Below are 20,629 nucleotides of genomic sequence, written 5' to 3' on the forward strand. Positions count from 1 at the left end.
CTATAAGGTCATCCTAAATCTCCAGCCTGGAACAGAGTTACAATATCAGCTGGTTTTTGCTCTTTGAGGGCAATGAGAGAGCATGGGGGGGAAGCAGCCAGTTAAAGGATTTCCAGGCGGTGACATGGGAACTTGACAACCCCTCTGTTCATTTCAGGGCTTTTACCTGACAGTGGACTGTTACCAGTGAAGTTTGGGAGCTGGCATTGCTTATTTCAGATGCATGTACCTCATTTAAAATAATTTTTAACAAAAGGGGGGGTGGGGTCAGGGAGTGGTGAAGCAGCATCTTGCTGTGGGGATGCTGGCAGGCAATACACCACTGGCAAGCTGTTCCCTGGAGTTTAGCAGTGTATTCAAGGCCAAGAAATTCAGGGACTTATTAATGACACTGCAGCTTCAGGCCCTGCTGTTGGCTGGCAGTCACTGAGCACCGTTTAAGGCTTTCAGGCATGTGAGTGTGCCCTGTGCAGCATCTCTTTCTTGTGGTTAGAATGACTTTGACCTTCTGAGTTAAACTTTTCCACTTAATGATATTTTCCTATTATGTGAATCTCTCTTCTTTGGCTTATTTGCATGCCTTACATCATGTTTCATTTAGCATTTGATACGGTCAGGAGCCCAGGATAAAAGACAGTGTATAAAAGGCTGGTGTAATCATGAAATTTTCTAGGACTGGAAGCTGCTGGGACTCTTTGGGTCCAGTCATGGGCAAAATAAATATTTTTTTGTCCACTGTTGCAGTCTTCCTACAGCAAAGTGGAGGTCTCTGTCTGTTTTAGGACAGCCAACTAAATCAGATCGTTCCCCTCCTTACACGTGTGTTATCCTGCAGTGTGCTGAGAGAGAGCTCCTGCAGCATCCTCAGCTGCAATGTCCCACCATGTGGGGAGAGCCCTTGGGCAGGATTTTGTTTGCAGCATCCAGAGCTAAGTATAATTGCCAAGTGTTAATCCAGCTCAGTAGATTAGAGCAAGACTGTAATCATAGTTACTGGGTTTTGTATTAAAATGCTCTTTTTTTAAAGTTCTGGTTAGGTTTAGCAAACTGGTTGTAGAGGTGATTGCATTCTGGTTGGAGGGATGTGCATGAGTGGAGCAGGCTGCACATCCTTAGGTTTCCCTCCTCTCTCCATTCTTGCTGCTTCAAGAAACAGTCATTTGCTTTAAAGTCAGGTTTGCAGCTTTGATTGAAAATGACTGTGCAAAACCCCATCAGAACTGTGCATGCCACAGAGTCACTTAAGAAAAAAATAATTCTAAAAGGCACCTTGAAATGTATGAACTCCCTGGGATGCCAGGAGCCATCACCTGTGGTTTGCTGGCGTCCCCAGGTAGGACCCAGTAAATCTTTGTCTACCCAAAGAGCCCAGAAAAAAAGGAAAGAAAGGATGGAATTGTGCTGTCTGAGGTTTGGGAATGATTATTAAGTGCTGGCCCACTGCCTGACAGCTGTCGTGGGTTTGCAGAAGTGAGACAGATCTGGGAGAGGCAGCTGCAGTTGTATAGCTGGGAAGTTGGGCTTTTAATTGCTAATTAAAGTTAACCATTTGCATTTGGGGTTTTCCTTTTTAAAGGACGACATCATGTTGCACAAGAAACTGCTGGTGTTGTGTATTTATAGCACAACCAGACTGGCAACTTGGTCTTGCTGCCTTGCTGGTACATCTGTATTTCACCTACTGCCTACTTTTGCTTTCCCATCTGTATTTTTTATGACTTCTGTCCTGACAGCCCTTGTTCTCCTAGTCCTTGACTCCCCTCCTGTGCAGACATATGATCCTGTAACGTTTTCCTTTTTTGCCTTTATAAACAATAGGCAAGCAGTCTGATAGCGTAAGTCCAAAGTCAAGGGAGCTTTGCAGATTCAACTTGACAGCTCCTCTCTGAATTATTTAAAAGCCATAAACAAAAGAAAGCCTGTCTACAGCTTCAGGTGGCTTCTCCTCTAGCATTGTGGAGAATGCCTGATAGGTGAACTCAGCTAATTTTGCCCATTTAAATCTATGGGATTTAGTAGAATAGCAAATGCAATTAGAATTCAGGGGCTGCCTCCTGGTATTCCTTAGGGAAAGGTAAGTTGCAGGGAAGTGAATGAGCAAGTTGAGGAGAGGGAAAGTTGGAAGGTGAATGAAAGAATAGAGAATTTTTGTCTAGTATGAATTGTGCATTGAGTTTGGATGGCTTTTTTCCCTTTCACAATCAATGAACTTGTCTTAAGACATCCTGTATTTGCTTCTGACTTTAATCTCAGTCCTCGGTGGGTTTCCTTGTTTGTTCTTTCTGCATCCTTTGTTTTCAAATCCAAAATGCTTTTCTACAGCTGAATGACCCAGTGATTTCTGACTTCTCGGGTGCATTTTAGTTTCTGGTTTCACTCATGCTTCTGGATTCAGGAGTGTTTTAGATGGCTGAGATGAGGGAAGCAGGCAGAAGGCACAATTGAGTCCTCTAGATGATGCAAAGTTCATTATTATCTTTTGAATAGTTCATTCTGCAGAACAAAGTAGGGAAGATGCCATGCTTTGCATTTATTGTGCTAAAGCTATAAAGCTGTACTCTCATCATTCTTAATGCCTAAGGCATAGCTGTGGTCTCACTCCCTTCTCCCCTCAGATAAATACAATGGAGAAAGCATCAGGAGTAGGATATCAGAAAGCAACTTCATGTGTATCATCTGTACTCTGTATGATCTTGTTTAATGAAGTTCCTCACTTTTTATGTACAGTCTAAAATGTTACAGTTACTAAAATGCAATTTACTGTATTGTCTTTTTCAATACCAGCCATACAATTTTGTCCTGAAAGCTGATAGTTTGCATTGTGGCTTTACTTTGAAAGCTGACCTGCAAAAACAGCTTTGATATATCTTCTTTCAGAGATTCCAGCATCTTTCACTGTGCAAAGCAAAGATTCCTCTCTTCCAAAGAGCTTTGCAGACATGACCTGGCCATGGTTCAGGTCAGCTCCTTCTTCCCTACAGTTAAAATACATCTACAGAGCCCTCACTGACCGTGAGCCAAGCCAGCTCTAAACCCCTTCTTGGCCACAGGTGTATAGGAGATGGTTCTGCTGGCTGGGGAAGATTCACTGCTCTGCTGCCCCATCCTTACCTGTGCTTACCTGTACCATGGGAACAGAAGACAGGAAATGTTTTTAACACCAACTCCATGACTTGAATTCATGCAGGGAGAAGATTTCAGTATAACTGGAATTCTACCTGCTCAGGAGAAGACTTGCGCTCGTGACAGGAAATGCACATCAGCAGGGCCTGCCTGTTAGGTCTAGGCTCTGGCTTTTTTTTTTGCCATTCTCAAGTTTATCAACATCTGTTCTTCATTCTCCTGTGCATCCTGGCTAGTGAAAATGTGTCCACTGCACTCAGGGCATTTTTGGAACAATACCTTGAGGAGACAAAGAGTCCTATTTCCCAAGCCTAGGGAAGGCCATGTGCTCTGGTACAGCTTGCCCAGCCTTGTCTGCATTGCAGGAGGTTTCAGGTACAGAGTGCTGCACTTGATCCCATTACAGCATTAGCTGGAGTGGATGGTGAAGGAGAGCAGCAGGTTGTGAAATCTTTCAAGATTAATGGAAACTTTTGTTTTACCTTAATTAAACTTCAGTTCCTTAAGTCAAAGTCCTTTTTCCCAAACCAGCATATGTTATAAGTAGCATTATTATAGGTATAATTTCATGAAGCTTCTCGGTGTGCTAGTGTTAATGTTTGTGCCTTGAGTTTTCTCTGCAAGAAACCGTTTATCATTTCTTTTATCTCACCAGATCCTGGTGCTGTTCACTTCTGTGGCACATGTGTGTTCCATAGAGGATAACAGGAAAAAATATTTATAAATATATCTTTTTATATAAGTAGTGGCTTATGCAGCTACAGGCTGGGCCATCTTGCAGGTATCCTTTCCTTGTCTGTTCTTACCACCAAGCACCTGCAGCCCTTTGGGTGGAAGCAACCTCCAGGGATGAGATATTTTTGCTTTCCTGGTGTGTTTCTTCCTATGGCTGTAGCCCTGCTTGCCCCACAGATGTGTAATTCCCCATGCTCCCTGCCTGCAGCCTCAGCTTTACATGTGCTGTCGTTCCCTGCCTCAGACAGCCCCCTCAGTGCTGACACTTGGTCCTGTGACTCCATTCCCGTTGCTATTAAATACACTGTTCTTGGCCTGAAGAGAAATGAAGGGTTTTACTTCCACGGCTGCCAGACTTCTGGCCCATCCAGTAACACAATTAGAAAGCTTGCAGACACAGTGAAACCATCATGCTTCTTTTCCAGCTGGCATAAGCAAAACATTTAGAAGAGTTAATGTGTTTATTGAGCACTCAAGTCCCCCTGCAACATTGTTTTAAGACTCACTAATGCAATGGTCAGGATTTAAAAGTATGTCCTGAACTTTCAAAGTTGGTTGGTTTGGGATACTGTTGTATCAGGATTTGGCTTTGGTTTGGTGGTGGGATCCCACTTAAAAATGGTTGGGTATGTTCAAGGGATGTTATTACAGATAAAGCATAGAAACTAAATGTCAGAATTCAGGCTGAGCCTTTTTTGATTCTCTGTGTCACACCAGTTTTGGGAGTGGAGGTGGTTTTCATTAGAATGGGGCAAAGAAGCTACAATCTGCAGGAGATGTGATTTACTAAGTGGGTTTGCCTGGCAAGGTTTTGGTAGTGGGGGGCTGCAGGGGTGCCTTCTGTGAGAAGTTTCCCCCATGTTCAGCAGAGCCAGTGCCAGCTGGCTCCAGGGTGGATACGCTCCTGGCCAAAGCTGAGCCCATCAGCGATGCTGGTAGCACCTCTGGGATGGTGTATTTGAGGAGAGGTGAGAGGGAGTGCTGCACAGCTGCATCAGGGAGAGAGCAGTGAGAATATGTGAGAAACAATTCTGCAGACCCACAGCTCAGCGAGGAAGGAGGGGGAGAAGGTGCTCCAGGAGCAGGAGAATTCCCTGCAGCCTGTGAGGTAGCTGTCCCCCTGCAGCCCGTGGAGGTTCACAGGGAGCAGAGGTCCCCCTGCAGCCCATGGAGAGCTCTGTGCCAGTGCAGGTGGATGTCCAAAAGAAGGATGTGACCCTGTGGGAAGCCCACACTGGAGCAGGCACACAGCAGGGCCTGTGGACACATGGAGAGAGGCACCCACACTCCAGAGCATGTTTTCTGGCAGGACTTTTGACCACACAGACTCACACTGGAGCAGTTTGTGAAGAACTGCAGCCTGTGGGAAGGACTCACATTGAAGGAGGTTGTGAGCTGGCTCTAGTGGGACAGACCCCAGGCTGGAGCAGGGGAAGAGCTTGAGGAGTCTTCCCCTTGAGAAGTGAAGGAACAGCAGAGACAATACATGATGAGCTGACTGTGGCCCCAGTTCCTTGCCCCTCTCTGTCACTGGGGGGGAAGTGATAGAAAAAATCAGGAGTGAAGCTGAGCCTGGGAAGAAGGGAGGGGTGGGAGGAAGGTGTTTTTTAAGATTTTCCTTTATTTCTCATTATCCTACTCTGATTTGATTAGTAATAAATCAGATTTTCCCCAAGTTGAGCCTGTTTTGCCTGTGATGGTAATTGGAGAGTGATCTCTCCCTGTCCTTATCTCGATTCTAAGCCCATTGTCTCCTATGTCCATTTGAGGGAGGGGAGTGACAGACTGGCTTTGGTGGGCACCTGGCTTCCAGCCAGGTCACCCCACCATACTAGGTGTTGCCCAGACAGACAGCTTGGCTGCCCCAGATTGTTGACAGCCAACCATATAAAATGAACAGTAGCACAGCATGAATACACTATCGGTTTAAAATAAATTGATTTCATGAGTTTCTGCCAAAGTGTTTCCCTTTTGCTGACCCAGCCAGCCTGGCTCAGCTTGGCTCCCTTCATCATTCCTGACATCACCTGTGATTAACCCATCCTCCTGTACTGATTGCCACCATCTCTGGTTGTGATGCATGAAGTGTTCTTCCACCTTTGCCTTGAGAGGACGATTTCATCTGAGGGGTTTAAGAAGGTTTTTTCCCCAGCCTGTCCCACTAGCACCAGTTACACAGCTGCAAGGCCTCTTTCTCCAGAGGTCAGCTTGGGTCATTCAGGAATTTCCCCTCACATGGGAGTCTGGTATGAAATTCCCCAAGGGCTGGATGAGCTGTTGAAGCACCTGGGAGCTGCCAGACGCTCTTGTAGGTCTAGGACCTCCGACCACTAGGTGAGTGTCCAGCATCCCATGAGCTTAGGGGTGTGCATAGGTGTGAACTGTGGGGTGGGAAGGTCATAACACGTCCTTAGAACCCTTGGCTGGGGTTGGTGTTGGACCCAGTGTGTTTGGCCTCACGTGGCTGGCTGTCACAATTGAGGGCTGGTTTTCAGCATGCTTGATAGCAGTGGTTTGTGCCTCAAGTCTTTTTGGGAGAATGGGGAATGGATTTCCCATCAGCAAATATGTAAATACTGCAGTTCCAACAGGAATTCTTCTTAGGAGAGTTAAACCTCAGTGGTTGTCATCCCTGCCTTTTTTCTTCAACACCTCACTGGGAACATCAGGATTAACCTTGGGCAAATTCACCAAGTGTGTTGCCTCGGTTTCCCCACATGTAGGATAATACTTGGCTACCTCATCAGGGCATTTATTACGCTTAATTAATGTTGTAATGTGTCTTTGGTTCCTCTGATAAAATGTGTGGTGCAAATGCAAAGTTGTTTTTACTGATTGGATTGTTAATTAAATGTGCACATATAAATGATTTATTGGCATTAGAGAACTCAGACTTAATAATTTAAAATATTAACATCAAGGTGGTTGGATCAATTTTAAGCCTGTTATCATTCAGCTGTTCAGTGACTGAAACAAATGGCACTGGGAAAGGAAGGAAAGCAGGAGCTGGACCAATGGCTAATGGCTTATTTTGTGGTATTTCTATGTGGGAGCCAATTTAATAACAGTATCTGAATTCTGGTGCCTGGCGCAGGCGAGCTGCTGGCAGCATCAATGGTGTGCTGAGTTTTATAGAGCACAGGAGACATGTCACATAGCAGTGATCCCTCTTGGCCCAGCTGGGAAACCATTTGTCAGCCTTCAGAGGACCATGCTCCAGCTCAGAACAGCAGCTGATGTGCAGTATTAGCTCTTGTGTATCAGAAAAAAGCATGCAAGCAAGGATATCTGGGGCATGTGTGCATCTGCAAGCTGCTGACGTGGATCACCTTCTGCAGCTGGATGCTCCTGGCCCAGTGCCAGGTTGTCCCCACAAAATAACATGGGGTTGCAGTCCCTAACCATAAGGCTTCTGCCTGCTTATATCCTTTTGTCCTCTGGGGTTTATCTAGGCAGATGTTTCTTAGATGTGGGAACGAGCTGTAGCTGACAGCCCAGGCCCAGGGGGATAGATGTGTCATCCTAGTGCACTAACGAGCTCGGGAGCCAAGAAGGGAAAGCAGCCTCTAGAAGCAGATACAGTTGGTTGATCGGATACTGGGACCAGAAAGGAAGGCTAACCATCATCTCTTCCCTTTCTGGCCCCAAGGAAGATGAGCACATTGCTGTTGGTGCTGCTGTGTTGGAGGGTTGGAAAGGAAAGGAAACTGTGCTGTAAGCAGGATTTTCAAAGGTGAATTCACAAGAGGAGGTGGAAAGATGTACCCAGTACTGTGGAAGAGGCAGTTGAAACCAAGAACAGAGGGCTGAAAGTAAGGTTTTGGTGAGAAATGGCATGCCAGGGACAGTGATCCCACAAATACAAAAGCCCTGAAGAACGTGGGACAGGTGGTCTTGGAAAGATCCAAGCGTTCTTGCACAACTAAGGAAATGGCTGATTCAAGTGTGAAGATGATTTGAAAGAGACAGCTGAGGAGTGTTGGGTACAGTTGAGCTGGAAGAGAAATCACTGACTTGGTAAAAGAAGGAAAAAGAATAGAGAAGATAAGAAGGATGGGAGAAGTACATCACGAGTGTGAAAGAGGCACGACAGAACCATCTGAACACGAAGCAGGGCTCTAGCAGATTGAAGTGTGCCTTTCACAGGAAGGGCAAGGAGTGTGCTGTAAGTTAAAGAGAACCAAGGAGCCAGGATAGAATCATAAAATACCATGAGTTGGAAGGGACCCACAAGAATCATGAAGTCCAACTCCTGGCCCCGCACAGGACACCCCAACAATCCCACCACACACCTCAGAGTGTTGTCCAAACACGTACTGAGCTCTGTCAGGGTTGGTGCTGTGACCACATCCCTGGGGAGCCTGTTCCAGTGCCCAGCTATCTTCCTGGGGGAGAACCTTTCTCTCATAAGCTTCCCACCTGCATCCATTCTTTCCTAGTGCAGCAGCTGGGAGCTGTGGTCCTTGCTGTGCTTTGGGACTGGGCTGCATAGCTCTCATGTTTGTAGGGTGGATTGCTTGTCTCATCTAATTCAGGGTAGCTTGAACTGAAAAGGCTTTTCACATTCTACTGATTTCTGTTTACAGCTCTGATCCCTGATGGTTTGCCACTGGTCTGCACAAAATCAAAATCTGAAAGTACCAGATTTAGATGATGTTTCTGAATACTCTCATGCAGATTGCTGGCTGTTTGTCCAGATTGTATATTTTGTTTCTAATGTGAGTTTGGAAGGGCGACATCAGCAATAGCAATATTAATGATAACACCCTGGGGCTTGGTTTTGCCCCATAGTGCACTGATGGGCAGGGCAGCCTGACCTTGGCTAGGGAGAGATTAAATACATCACCTCCAGCATGATGTAATGACAATAAACAAGAAACAGTAGAAGGGAAAGGGGGGAAACATATTGGCAGTAGGAGTGCAGGTCTCAAACCGTGCAGTTGTCAAGCGGTGTACGGCACTGCGTTGCCACATGAATATTTGGGAGTTTTAAGTCTTAAAAGAATTGATGCTAAAAGCTGTCTTCACTGAAGTAATGCCTTGCCATTTCCTGTGGTTTTGCAATATTGATATTAATGTGTTGCATGTTTATGTGTATGTTTTTTGGATGCTTATAGTAAGCTGTATTTATATACTGCTGCCACTTCCTTCAAGGTCTTGAGCATATTGTTTATGGGGAGCACCTGAAATCCCAGGATTTATGACCACAGGAACAAGTAACTTTAGAGACCTTGTCGCAGATAAATGGGCAGTGGAACTCAATATTCCCACACAGAGAGGAGGGGAAGACTTGCCCTTTGGGGGTGCAGGATTAATGCCAAAATAATTTGGTTTTAACATATGTCTCCCTACCTTGCCTGGTGGGGGAATGTGCAGCAGCTGTTAGAGCTGTGTACCTTGCTTTGCAGTAGATGCAGAATAATAAGTGTCTAATGAGATTTCCTCATCTTGGATTCTAAATAAATTAGGTGCTCATCAATAGCAGTTTTGTTCTACAAGGACTAAACTGCAGAGGCAGTTGCCTGTAATATATCAGCAGTACCTGGGGTGGGCTTTGCTGGCTGGCCTCTCCTGCCTTTGCAGAGCTTTCTTTGCCTTCTTCCCATCAGTCTCGTTGGCCTCCATTTCCATCTTGAATTCAGAAGATGGCGTAGAAACAAGGAAATTGATGCCTGTGTGCAGCAATGTATATCTGTGTACTTCTATTTTCTTCTAGCCCTGCCTTCAGTTGCCTTGTTGATACTGGTTTTTTGAGAGCTACATGCTGCAATGAAAAGGGTGTGCTAAGAAAAAGAGATCTCTCCCTTGGCTGAGAGGTAGCTTACTCCTTATTTGAGTGTGTCATTGGAGCAAGCCTTGGGCTGCTCTCCTCAGGGCATCCACATGCTGTGAATACAGACCTGGGTGTGTATGATAACAAATCAGCTTTCAGTTATACAGTGTCTTCTTGTGCTTGGTCTGAATAGGAGAAAAATGCGTTGTAAAATGCAAAAATGAGAAAACTGCTTCAGGGAGTTGGAAAAAGGGCTGTAGTCATGTGTATTGACTTGCAACTAGAGAACATCAGGTGTGGAAGTGTCAGAAAACTTGACAAAAGGCATCCCAGATACAGAGGTTAAAGTCTAGAATTGCTGAAAAACAAGGGAAGGGATTCAAGGAGATGCTGAATTTCTACCTGTGCCCGTTTCCTAGCGAGATGCACTTCATCTTGTTTGGAAGCTGCAAACTGCATGATGTAGGATGATGAAAACACTAATTTGTTTGAAAACTTTTTTTCCAAAAAGCTTTACAGTGTGCCCATGAATTCTGACATAAGAAGAACCTATACATACATGCATATGACTGTAGGCAACTCATTCTGCAGAAAGTGAGTCAAAGGAGTGCCATCATCTTTAAATCTGTGGCTTAACGTTTTAAGTAAATATCCTTGTTATGCTGGGTGGGTATAATTGTGTAGCATTGTGTATTTGCAGCTGGATCTAGAAAGAAGCACAGACAAGACCTTTTTGAGATGTATTGAGTTTTTTGCTTTTTTTCTGGGGCCTAAAGAGGCTTTATCTCTGTGTGTACAAAGGAATTACCTTCAGAATGAGATAAAAATACAGTTTCTAAGGATTAAAAGACACAGTTGAGGCGTGCATGTCCTGTTCCAGGTTTAATACCTAAAGAGTTGGGTGTTGCTGCTCCTGAAATATTTTGGTATAACATCTTTTATACGTTAGACCTTGTTCTGTAAAGCAGCACTTGGTGTAAAGTAATTAATTTCTGCTTGAGCCTGATGTTCACAGTATAGATAATAAGTATTCCTTTAAATTTTTTCAGAAGGGATTAATGTTATGTGAGCATGATGGCATAGAAAGTAAATTCTGGTTCACAGGGAGATAGAGGGTAGTGCACCACTTCAACCAACCCACTGTGCACCTTTCATTGATAACAGTTTTATCACAAAAATAGGAAAAAAAATCCAAAATTTGGCATGCAGCACATTGTCCTGCTGGGAAGGGATCTAATCTAGCAGTTCTGCTTTTCAAAACCTCTTGATTTTTGTACGCTTGGAGGTTCATTGTATTTCCTGGGTTAGAATTTGTAATTTTCTTCCAAAAACAAAAAGCTGACTTGTGTCATACAACAAGAAAATAGCCAGGGCTCAGGGGAATGAGAGTGAAAAGCCATTAGAATCTGCTAATTACAAGATGAAGAGCAGTCAAGCAGTGGTGGTCTATTGGGGAACCACTTTTGCACATTGAGATGTGTGGAAAGACTTCGTGTGTGACATGGGTGGGAAAAGTTTTGCTGAAATACGTCTTGCAAATGGTCTGCAGCTCGGTCCTAAAAGCCAGCAGCTGAGTAATAGTTGCCACCTTCAGTAAGGTAGGAGTAAATTTACTTAAATAATGGGCTTTCTGTACAAACAGCACTAGATTTAGTTCAACTATATACTTTTATTCTACCTATAAATAACAGCAGACAATGGCCACTTGAGTGCAAGCTTTCTCACCTCGGTGATTTTCCCACTGTATCAACAGCTTTGCTTAATTAGGCTCCAGCTCCTTGGAATAAGTGTTGTGCTTGCCCAACAGTGAGTCTGTCTGCTTGAAAGAGAAGTGCTGACAAACCTGCCATTTGTTAGCCAAAACATCTGCTGGGTAGGGAAGGTGAGAAGTTGTTAATTTAAAATGAGATCTTTAAGAACCCTAATGGTGAATCTGTAGAACAAAGCTAGCTGAAAATCCAGAAAACTCATGCTTACCTGAGTGATGGCTGTGCTGGAAGTTTGAGGTGAATCTCCTTTATTTGTGCAGAAAAGGAAGGATAACAAAGAAGCACAAACATTATGGCCTGTAATTATTTATAATACAGTGAAAGACCGAAAAAGGATTTCCAGTCCATTGTGTGAAAATGTGCACATATAACTTGGAAACACATCCTGCTTCGCCTGGTATAATCCTAAGGAACAATCTCTTCAGCTTTTCCTTCAGTGTGGGCTTCTGGATTCCACTTCAAGGACTGATATGTGTGGGATAACAGGGGAGGAACGGTCTCAGAAAGGATTATATTAAAGGGGAAAAAAATTCTTAGTGATTTGTGCTCATCTTGCCTTTTTTTGAGCCCTTTTGGCACAGGTTTGATGTCAGCAGAGGAGGACTAAAACGCTCAGCTATGATTTCGCACAAGCCCACTGGTGAGAGGGATGTGTAGCTCCTGCAGCCACAGTGAGGCATTGTTATGGGTGAGGAGGGGTAGCCAGAGAGGAGCTGTGCAGGTGCTGGAGGATGGGCCACAGCTTCGCTGGAGGCTCTGTCCAGAGCTCTTCCTCTCTCCATAGAGCTGAGTCCACTTGGCCATCAGTGGGTGTCCCTTCAAGGAGATGTGTGCGTGGTTTCAACAACTGTCCATCTGGGATCACCTTCATCCAGGAATCCTCCCCTCCCAGCGATGTTTTCTTACACAAAGGAGGGGAAGAGCTACAACCCCCGCTGTCTTTGACTCCCTCTTGCACTGGAGCAGCTCTGACAACTTTTCAGTTGTTCAGCTGAGTTTCTTCAAACCTTGCAAAATATCCAGAGCATTTCTGATTGTCTTAGTGTTGACTACTCTTGCATGAATACCAGCAGTCAGCCAGACTCTACTTCTCCTCTGCTCCTTTCCTGTACAAATGGCTTCCCCAGGGCCATCCAAAATAGGGCTCATCTCGGAGGGAAGGAAATCAGTGTGCTTCAAAACCCAGCTGTCACCAGGTGCACAATTCCTTTGAATGATGAATGTAGCAGGTATCTCATCTACTCAGGAAGGTCCTAAACTTGATTTTGTTTTTCTTTTGCCATCAAGAATGTGCTGCAAAAAATTCTCTTTTTGTGGTGCAATCAGTGAAAGTCCCTTCGAATCCTGTGGGTGAATGCTCCAAAGTTACTGTGGGTGCACCAGTCATATTCAGACTGGAGAAATGGGGATGTGTCAGGTTCAGGACAGAGGTGCTTCTGGTCTATCTTTGCACTCAAGACCAATTTACTACTTCATTTTACATAATGCTTACCTCCTTGTGAATATGTATCCAGCCTGTGCAATAACAGAGATTTATGGTGGAGTCAAGTCCTTCCCATGTCAAGGAACTGCCCTTCAGATTTCCCATAATGCTGTCTCTGCAGTCAAAAAAAAAAGGCAGGCAAATGAAGAAAGTTTTTCATAGGTCTTAGCACAGAACTTCAGCCCTGGAGCACGTTAGAGCAGTTCTGGAACTGCACCCTTTATTAATCTTAACATGAGTCCTGACATGCACCTACATTTGCCAATCAAATTTGTTAATTCATATGTAAAACTAAAAGACGAGAAGATGCATAATTTTGACATCCCCAGAGCTTTTTTTCCATTGCCTTTAGAGGACCAAGATTCTAAAGGTGTCTCCTGGCAGTTCTGTGGCTCCCCCTGGCTCGCTGAGGTGCAGCGTTACCCCCTGGCAGGGGCCGGAGCGCACCGCGTCTCCTCCCATCGCTCCTGACCTGCCGTGCTGTGCAGAGCAGAGGCTGCCACCTTCCAGCAGGTGCCACGGTCAGTGGCTTTGCTCTGGGGTGCAGTAATGCTTGAGATTAGCAGCCACACAGAACAAAATGCTGTTGCTTGCCAGGCAGTAAACCCTAAACTCTCAATTTTTGTTACGTTTGTTCGTTTTTCTTCTTCAATCTTGTTTTAGCAAAGGCAGCTGGTTCCTTCTGCCTCTCCTGCTAAGAGGGGCTGGAGGTGCAAACCACTCATAGGAGAAGATTATTCATGTGTAGAAGAATCATTTTAATAACTGCTTCCTTCAGAGCAGGATTACTCAGTTGGGCTGGATCACTGAAGATCCTGCTGCCTCTGCTTTGGGAGTTGCTGGCTCCTGCAGGCAGCAGAAATGGAAGGGATGAGTAAGACCAGTCTTTAAACCTTCTTGCCCTGCACAGAAACACCAGTTGATTATGGTAAAGTAGAGCATGCAGCCACAATGGATGGTGAGACCCTGTTTTTCATGCCTCAGTAATACAGCTGGTCATAGTAGTGTGTTTGGGGAAATAGGTGTTCTGCCAGGTCAGTGGTGATGTGGTTTTCTTTTGAGGTCCTGGTGACTCCATTCATACATGTCCTGGCAAAATGATTGGTTTAATGTGTACATGGCTGTCACAGTTACAAAGCAACAACTTCATGACTTCTTTAGGTGTTTAACACGTCGAGTATATTGACTGTTTTACAGGCAACACGAAAGGAAGTGAATTGTTTCTTCAGAGGATTAAAAACAAGTTACTTAGCTGTGTTCCTGGAGAAGCAGCGCTAGAGTGCCTTAACAAGCAAGTCACTGTTTGTTCTGTGACAGATTTGGTGCTAATTTTGCTGCTGTCTGCTCCTGTTTGCATCTCATGGTTGTGGATGAAAGCAGCAGAGCAGCGATTAGCTCAGACCCTGCTGAAAAAAACACAGCACCCAGGGGCTTCTGAAGAACAAGGGAGTGAGAGTAAATTACCCTCTGGCCTTTTTATTTTATTTAGCAGGTAAAACTGTTTGTTGAAACAGAGTTCATTTACAGTGGCACCCCAGCAGACTGCAGCAGCAGGATGAATTACCAGTCACTCACAGTGCAAGCAGGAATCATTCAAACCCTGCATCATCTGTACTCAGGAGTTCAGGTCTCCTGCACTGCACAGTAGATAGGTGCTGGTCCCTCTCCCTTGCTTCCAGAATCCTATTGGGCATCCTGGTCCCTGTTTCAGTGCCCAAATAATATTTATATCTGCATTCCCCCCCTCAGTGGGTTTCGATTTTAATGCTGTTAACCAGAAGCTGAGCAGTTCACTGGATTAGATTTTAGCCACCAACTGAACAGAAATTGGAGTATATTTTTCCTTTTAGGATATACTTTCTTTTCAGGAGCTTAGACTTGGAGGATCATTTGTGAGACAGTACCAGGAGTTTTAACTAATCCTCTAATGATTGTACCAGGGTGAACAAATCTATCTGTGTCAGTTAGCCCAGTGGTCCACCACAAGGCTACTCTGAGCTGCTCCGTGGATTTTCACAATGAAGGGACTTTTTCTCCCTTTGCCCCAAATCTGGGGGCTGTGCAAAGTCCTGAATTTCATGGGGAAGCAGCGCACAGCCAGCTTGGGGCTGTGTTGAGCTGCCTTCCCACTCCCTTTGGAGCGGGGCGTGTTCTAGTCACTGAGTTTATTAAAAATGCATGTGTTAAGCGATGGGATAATTACAGCAAGTTTGGCTGGGGATGGATAGCAGCAGCGAGAGAAATTTAAAAACATCTTTCAGGAAAGATATCAGCTGTCTTGAGAGAAAACAGTTGGCAGCAGGCGGTTCAGCAGTGTGCACTACATCTACTGGCACGGGGCTGGCTGTGGGACACCCATCTGGGGGCAGTGCTTCTCCCTCAGCATGTCTGGGGCTCTTGCCAGCACCCCAGTGCTTATGTGCTTTAGGTTATTGGCACCGTGTCATTCCTTTGGATTTCCCTGTAGATTTTGGATAGGATTTTGGCTGGGGAGGGTGCGTCTGTGCTTGCTGGTCACGTGAGGAATGTGGTCTGGAGAGAAGATGCTCTCTCTCCTCCAGCTTTTGCCTGGGGGTTGCTTGACTGATGCAGCAGACCATTAATTTGCAGTCAACCAGGATATCTCCAAATGCGACTCCATCAATTGGCAGGAGGTAAATAGATGCTGCCTCTCTGCTTAAGGCAGGGCTGGAGCCCTCTCTGTTTATCTTCCCTCTCAAACTGGGTGCACCTGCTATTGCTCTCTAATCTCTCCTCCTCTTTGTTTTACTCATCTGCAGCCTCTTCTCATCGGAGCTGGAGGGGTTTTGAAACGGTGATTAGTTGGTTTCGTTAGGGTGCTGGAGACCTTTGTCCATAGGCTGCCAAAAGATGAAATTAACTATTATTTTTATTAGTCCCCCTCACAGGGAGGCTGTGAGAATTAGTTCATGTTTGTAAATTGCTTTGGAGATTTAAAGCTCTGTACAAGCACTAAGGATTATTGCTTTCTAATTCTTCAAGGTAGTTTAACTTATGAAGACTTCTAGCCTTGAAAGCATCTCAGATATAGGAAGAGTTAAATCCCTTTGAAATTAGATATACTTCTAATGTTTAAGATAAAAATAACTTCTCTGCTGCTTCATCCAAAAAAGGGGGGCAGTAAAAGTAATGGCAGGTTCTGATAGTGCCTCTTTTTTTTTTTTTTTCCAGGAGTCCAACGTGCTTATTGCTGCTAACAGTCAGGGTACAATTAAGGTAAGTTATTTTACACATCTCGCCTCTAAACACTTGAATCTGTGGATAGTAAAGAGCAAGGTCAGAGACTCTGAACAGCCAGGAGAAACCATTAGAGAAGGTCATCTTGGCTGTGGAGGTTTGTAATTTAAATGATGTATTTGCCTCTGGCACGCAGTGGAGCGAGCAGGCAGTGCCCCAGCAGTGAAACCAGTTGCAGTGAGGTGTGGAAGAGTTGCTGGTGGCCATCCAGCACCCGCTGCTGCTCCTTGGGGTCCTGGCACAAGCACCTCCCCAGGCCGGTGCTGGCTCCCACGGCAGCAGAGGCTGAGTGTTAACTCAGCAGCGTTAACCTGAGCCTGTCTTCTGGCTGCTGCAGGTGCAGCAGGGCTGAGAGCTGAGCTCCTGGTGTGCAGGCAGCTGGAGCAGTGCAGGAATGAGCAGGGATGCTCCCTTGTCTCTGCTGACTGGTGCTCAGACAGGCAGTAACCATGCAGCAGCTGCCAGCACGGGGCTTTGGAAAAGCATCAGCCTTCCCCGTGCACCGAGACGCCAGCGCAGTGCCAGGTTTTCAGTGCTTGAATTATGTCCCCCAGAGTGTCTGTTCAATGCATTTCCATCCATGGAATGTCAAGTGATGATAGGGAAAAGACTGCCCTTTTTTATGTGTCCCTCAGCCAAGCAAAACCAGTATCCAAGGCAGTACCAAACTGAACCCAAACCCAGAACTTCATCCCACATTCTACACAGCAGCACTGCCCTCCACCCATGCTGTTAGGTTTGGTGGTTAATGCCCTAAGCCTCTAGCCCAGACCCCTGGCAGCGTTCTGGAGCTGCTGCTAAAGGAGTTTACCTGCTGTCTGCAGAGTCATACACTGCACTGTCACTGTCATGAGGCTGAGGTCCTGATTGTCCCTCACATCCCTGTGGCAGTAGCAGTTCTCTGGAGCCATACCAGAGCTGCTGGTCTGAACCACCCTGGAAAAATCACCAAAAATGCAAGAATGGTGAGAGACCCAAGTGGTCTGTGTTTAACTGCATGTCAAGATTTTTTTCCCCTTTTCTTGGACTCAGGTGGCTGGGTTACTCCTGCTGTTGCAGCATGTGATGCTGTAGCCTCTCATTCATAGGGGATTTATTTATATATCACATTCTGGAATTGGTTGGTGGTCACTTTGCTCATTTCCTCCTTAGTAAAATGGACAAAATGCACAGACGCTTTTGATATTTTGAAGTGAATCCAGCAGCAAGAGCAATGATTAGAGAGGAGAGGTTTTGCTCATGCACTTTGCTTGTTAATGAGAGAAGGCAGACAGAGAGAAATGTGCAAACAGCCAGGGCTGTCAGAACTCTGGTGTCTCCATTTGCCTTTGGCAGCATGCAGCGGGGAAGGTGGGATGGTCTGGGAGAGGCCTGGGTTTGCCCAAACCCACACCACTGTGGGGACAGATGCCATACTGGGCATTACCCATGAGCTACAGCTCTAGAACTTGTCCCAGTAAAGCCCAACCAGACTAATGCAGACTGTGGCAGCCCCACAAGCACTTTTCTGCTGTCAGAGGCTGCTGTTCCATCACAGCCTGGACAAGGGAAAACAAGAGCACAGAGGGCTGGGATGACAAAAGCTCTGATCTCTGTTACAGGATTTCCAAGAGCTGTGTGATTGAGGGGAAATGAGGCATCTGTGGATGGTTTTGCTTCATGGCTAATTTATCATCACACAAGCAGACCTCAAAATTGGGATGCTTGCCAAGTGCTTATCCCATTTGTGGGATATTATTGCATGCTGGTGAAGAAAGGGTAAGGGGTGGAGACGGAAGGGTCAGTCCTGTCTTGGTGATCTATTTGCTGACGTAGGAAATACTGAATGTCATAAATTCCTATTCTAAATGTCTCATCTTCCTTACTAATCAGGTACTGGAGCTGGTATGAAGGGTTTTCTCTCAAGGCATGAGGTACTTGGTCCTGCTGATATGCTACAGTATTCATCTGGGAACCACAGTGGGACAAGAAACCAAAACCACCTTGATGTTCCTCCCCAAAACTATTATGTTTGGGTTTTTTTCCATTTATGGACTTTCTAGGACATTTTGAGATACTGGTAACACCAGTGAACTGTGCCATCAACATTAACTCCACAGACTTTGCTGGTGGTGGTGGTGGTATGGTTGTCTAATTTTTATGATAGGAAAACAAATTCTTTTAAATAAAAACAAAAAGGAATAATAAAATTTATTGAGCCACAAGCTGAAGCTGGAAGATTGTCTTGTTGCATAAGGGAACGGATTTACTTGTGAAGGGAGCTTACGGGAGCACACAGGGCTGTCCTCAGTTGCACATCTCCAGTTACGTTCATCTGGACTCTTCTTCATCCTCACTGGAAAAAGAAAGTCTCTAAGCCTTACCTGGACACACAAGCAATTCACTTTGAAATCCCATCATGGTATGGTTCTGTTGTTCCTTTGATTTATTAATTATTTTTTAGATGCATTATATGTTGAGAAATGTCACCGAGGTTGACACCATTGGAGACTGAAGTCCTCTAGTCATCAAGAAGAGAAGGACACCTTCCCCTTCCTCCTCTCCTTAGACCCCTTCCTTGCCCCAAAGGGGCAGTTCTGAAGGAGAGGATTAAGTTCCATGTGGGCCACCTGCCAGCAGCAAGATGCTGAGATGAGGGGGCCTGCAGTTCCTGGGACCTGGACTGACCTTGCCAAGACATCGTGGGATAAAGATCTGCCTCCCCCTGGCCTGGCTGTGTTCGGCTATCTCAGCTACAGGAGGAAGCTTCTAGATCCAGTTACCAAAGCCCTGCACCACTCAATCACCTGTGTGGTCTGGTTGTGTTTGCCCCTCTCTGCACACCGTGGAAGCCAAGCATTTTGAATGTTGTAATAAGAGAGGGGACACAGTTGGTTTGTAACGTGTTTCAGAGCCATGATATAAGTAGCCTTATTTTTAATGGTCATGCATACACTTAATTGTACATATGGAGGGGGAATAAACCATGAAGCTGGGAGTTGTTGTTGCTTTCTTGGCAGGATAGCAGAGCAGATAAGAAGGTGCAGACGGTCGTCACGAGCAGCAGCCAAGCTAAACTGTCAGGATTGCTGCCAGAACTTGTTAAGCTTGCAAGTGGATTTGGTGGGCGTCACGTCTTTTCCCTGCCGTGAGTACCAAAGGTTCAGTGCAGACAGTGGTACCTGTGGGAAGTGTTCTGGTTTGCACACACAATCTCTCTCCGTTCATTCCCTGCAGTCCATGTCAGCACAGCAAGGCTCTGCCGTGGTCATGGGCTACCCATGCAGGAACCCTGACAGGCCTCGTGTCCTGCAGGTGTTAAAAGCCTGATTCTGATCTTCCCAGGAGCGTTGTGTGATCTTCTCACACCCTTTGGTCACAGAGCAGGGAAGAAGAGCAAGGATGCTCTTGATATGAATAAAGAAGCAGAGATGAAACCTTACAGCAGAACTGGGGACAGCTCCTGTCCTGGTTCAGTGCTGGTGCACGTTTCTAGAGGGTCATCTACGCTCCTTCAAAGGTAGAAGGATGTGGGACACACCACCAGTAGCTTCTGGACAGTCTAGTCCAGTGGGGAGAAAAGTGATGCTGAGCTCCAAGGGAGGGGTGGTGGATGGCTCTCAGATGCTGCATGCTGGTTTTCCTCCATGATTTCTGGTGTGTCAGTGGGGGTGAGAGTGAGGAGAGAAGGAAAGGAGAGAGAAAGGAGCACGCTAGCTTGTGTCCTGCTCAGAGTGCTACCTGCAGGTCTCCATTGTATGAGTGACCCGAGTCACTGTGGCGGAAGAAAACAAAATTGGCTCCTTCTGCCTGATGGCAGCTGTCTGACACGTCACACTGAGCACTAGTTTGATTTCCATTTTGCTGCATTTTAAGAGCATTTGGTGTGGAGTGACAGTGCTGAGCATCCTTCCCAGCCAGGCCCCTCTAAAGGCAGGGCTGATGTGCTGAGCCATTGCCATTGCTCTTCCTGCTTCCCCCAGTTACAGGTGTGGGTTTTCCCCAGCCTCTGGCTTGTTTGTCAATGCCTACTCGTTTATTTTGCAAACTGCCATGGCTGCTGTTGTAGCCCAGCCTGGTGCCACGCAGCTGCTGTTGGCAGGTGACCTCATTCCTTCTCTCCCCCCACTTGAAGATCCTCTGTGTTTTAAATTGAAATTGCTCTGACAAAGCTGAGATCTTTAAAACAGGAGAAAAAAAGCAGCTGTTTTGAATGCTGTAAGGTTACTCCTTGAATTAAACAGGGAAAGCTGTTTAACATCGGCTGCCTTTATTTTTTCGGTTTTCATTCTATTTCAATCAAGATAAAATGCAAATTTGGTGTCTGGCCCTAATTAGAAACGAAGCAGCTCATAAACACAAGTTGATGGCATTTTTTTGTCTTCGTCTCTTTGTCACAAGAGGTAATGCTCCTTATTTTAATCCCCTTAATTTTCTTTCCTTCAGGTAACTCTTCACAGTTGACATATTAAGTCACATATAATTACTGTAATTTTGTTTGTTTTTTTT

At 45.5% G+C, this 20,629-nt stretch overlaps 1 protein-coding gene and 1 non-coding gene across 5 annotated transcripts in view; both read left to right on the top strand.

The window, feature by feature from the left end:
- The window catches only part of COP1 (COP1 E3 ubiquitin ligase), a 125,632-nt gene extending 105,254 nt beyond the window's left edge, over positions 1 to 20,378 (top strand). For all 4 annotated transcript variants that reach the window (XM_069022630.1, XM_069022631.1, XM_069022633.1 and 1 more), the window contains exons 19-20: positions 16,076 to 16,120; positions 18,014 to 20,378. In XM_069022630.1, the coding sequence (XP_068878731.1) occupies positions 16,076 to 16,120; positions 18,014 to 18,031 (63 nt within the window). In that variant the 3' untranslated portion in view covers positions 18,032 to 20,378. The remainder of the gene's footprint in view (positions 1 to 16,075; positions 16,121 to 18,013) is intronic.
- LOC138114418 (small Cajal body-specific RNA 3) lies at positions 675 to 820 on the top strand. Its single transcript, XR_011152629.1, has one exon. It is a non-coding gene; the product is annotated as a small Cajal body-specific RNA 3 (non-coding RNA).
- Positions 20,379 to 20,629: the final 251 nt, after the last annotated feature.

Source organism: Aphelocoma coerulescens, chromosome 8 (genome assembly GCF_041296385.1).
Source record: "Aphelocoma coerulescens isolate FSJ_1873_10779 chromosome 8, UR_Acoe_1.0, whole genome shotgun sequence".
NCBI classification, from domain to species: domain Eukaryota; kingdom Metazoa; phylum Chordata; class Aves; order Passeriformes; family Corvidae; genus Aphelocoma; species Aphelocoma coerulescens.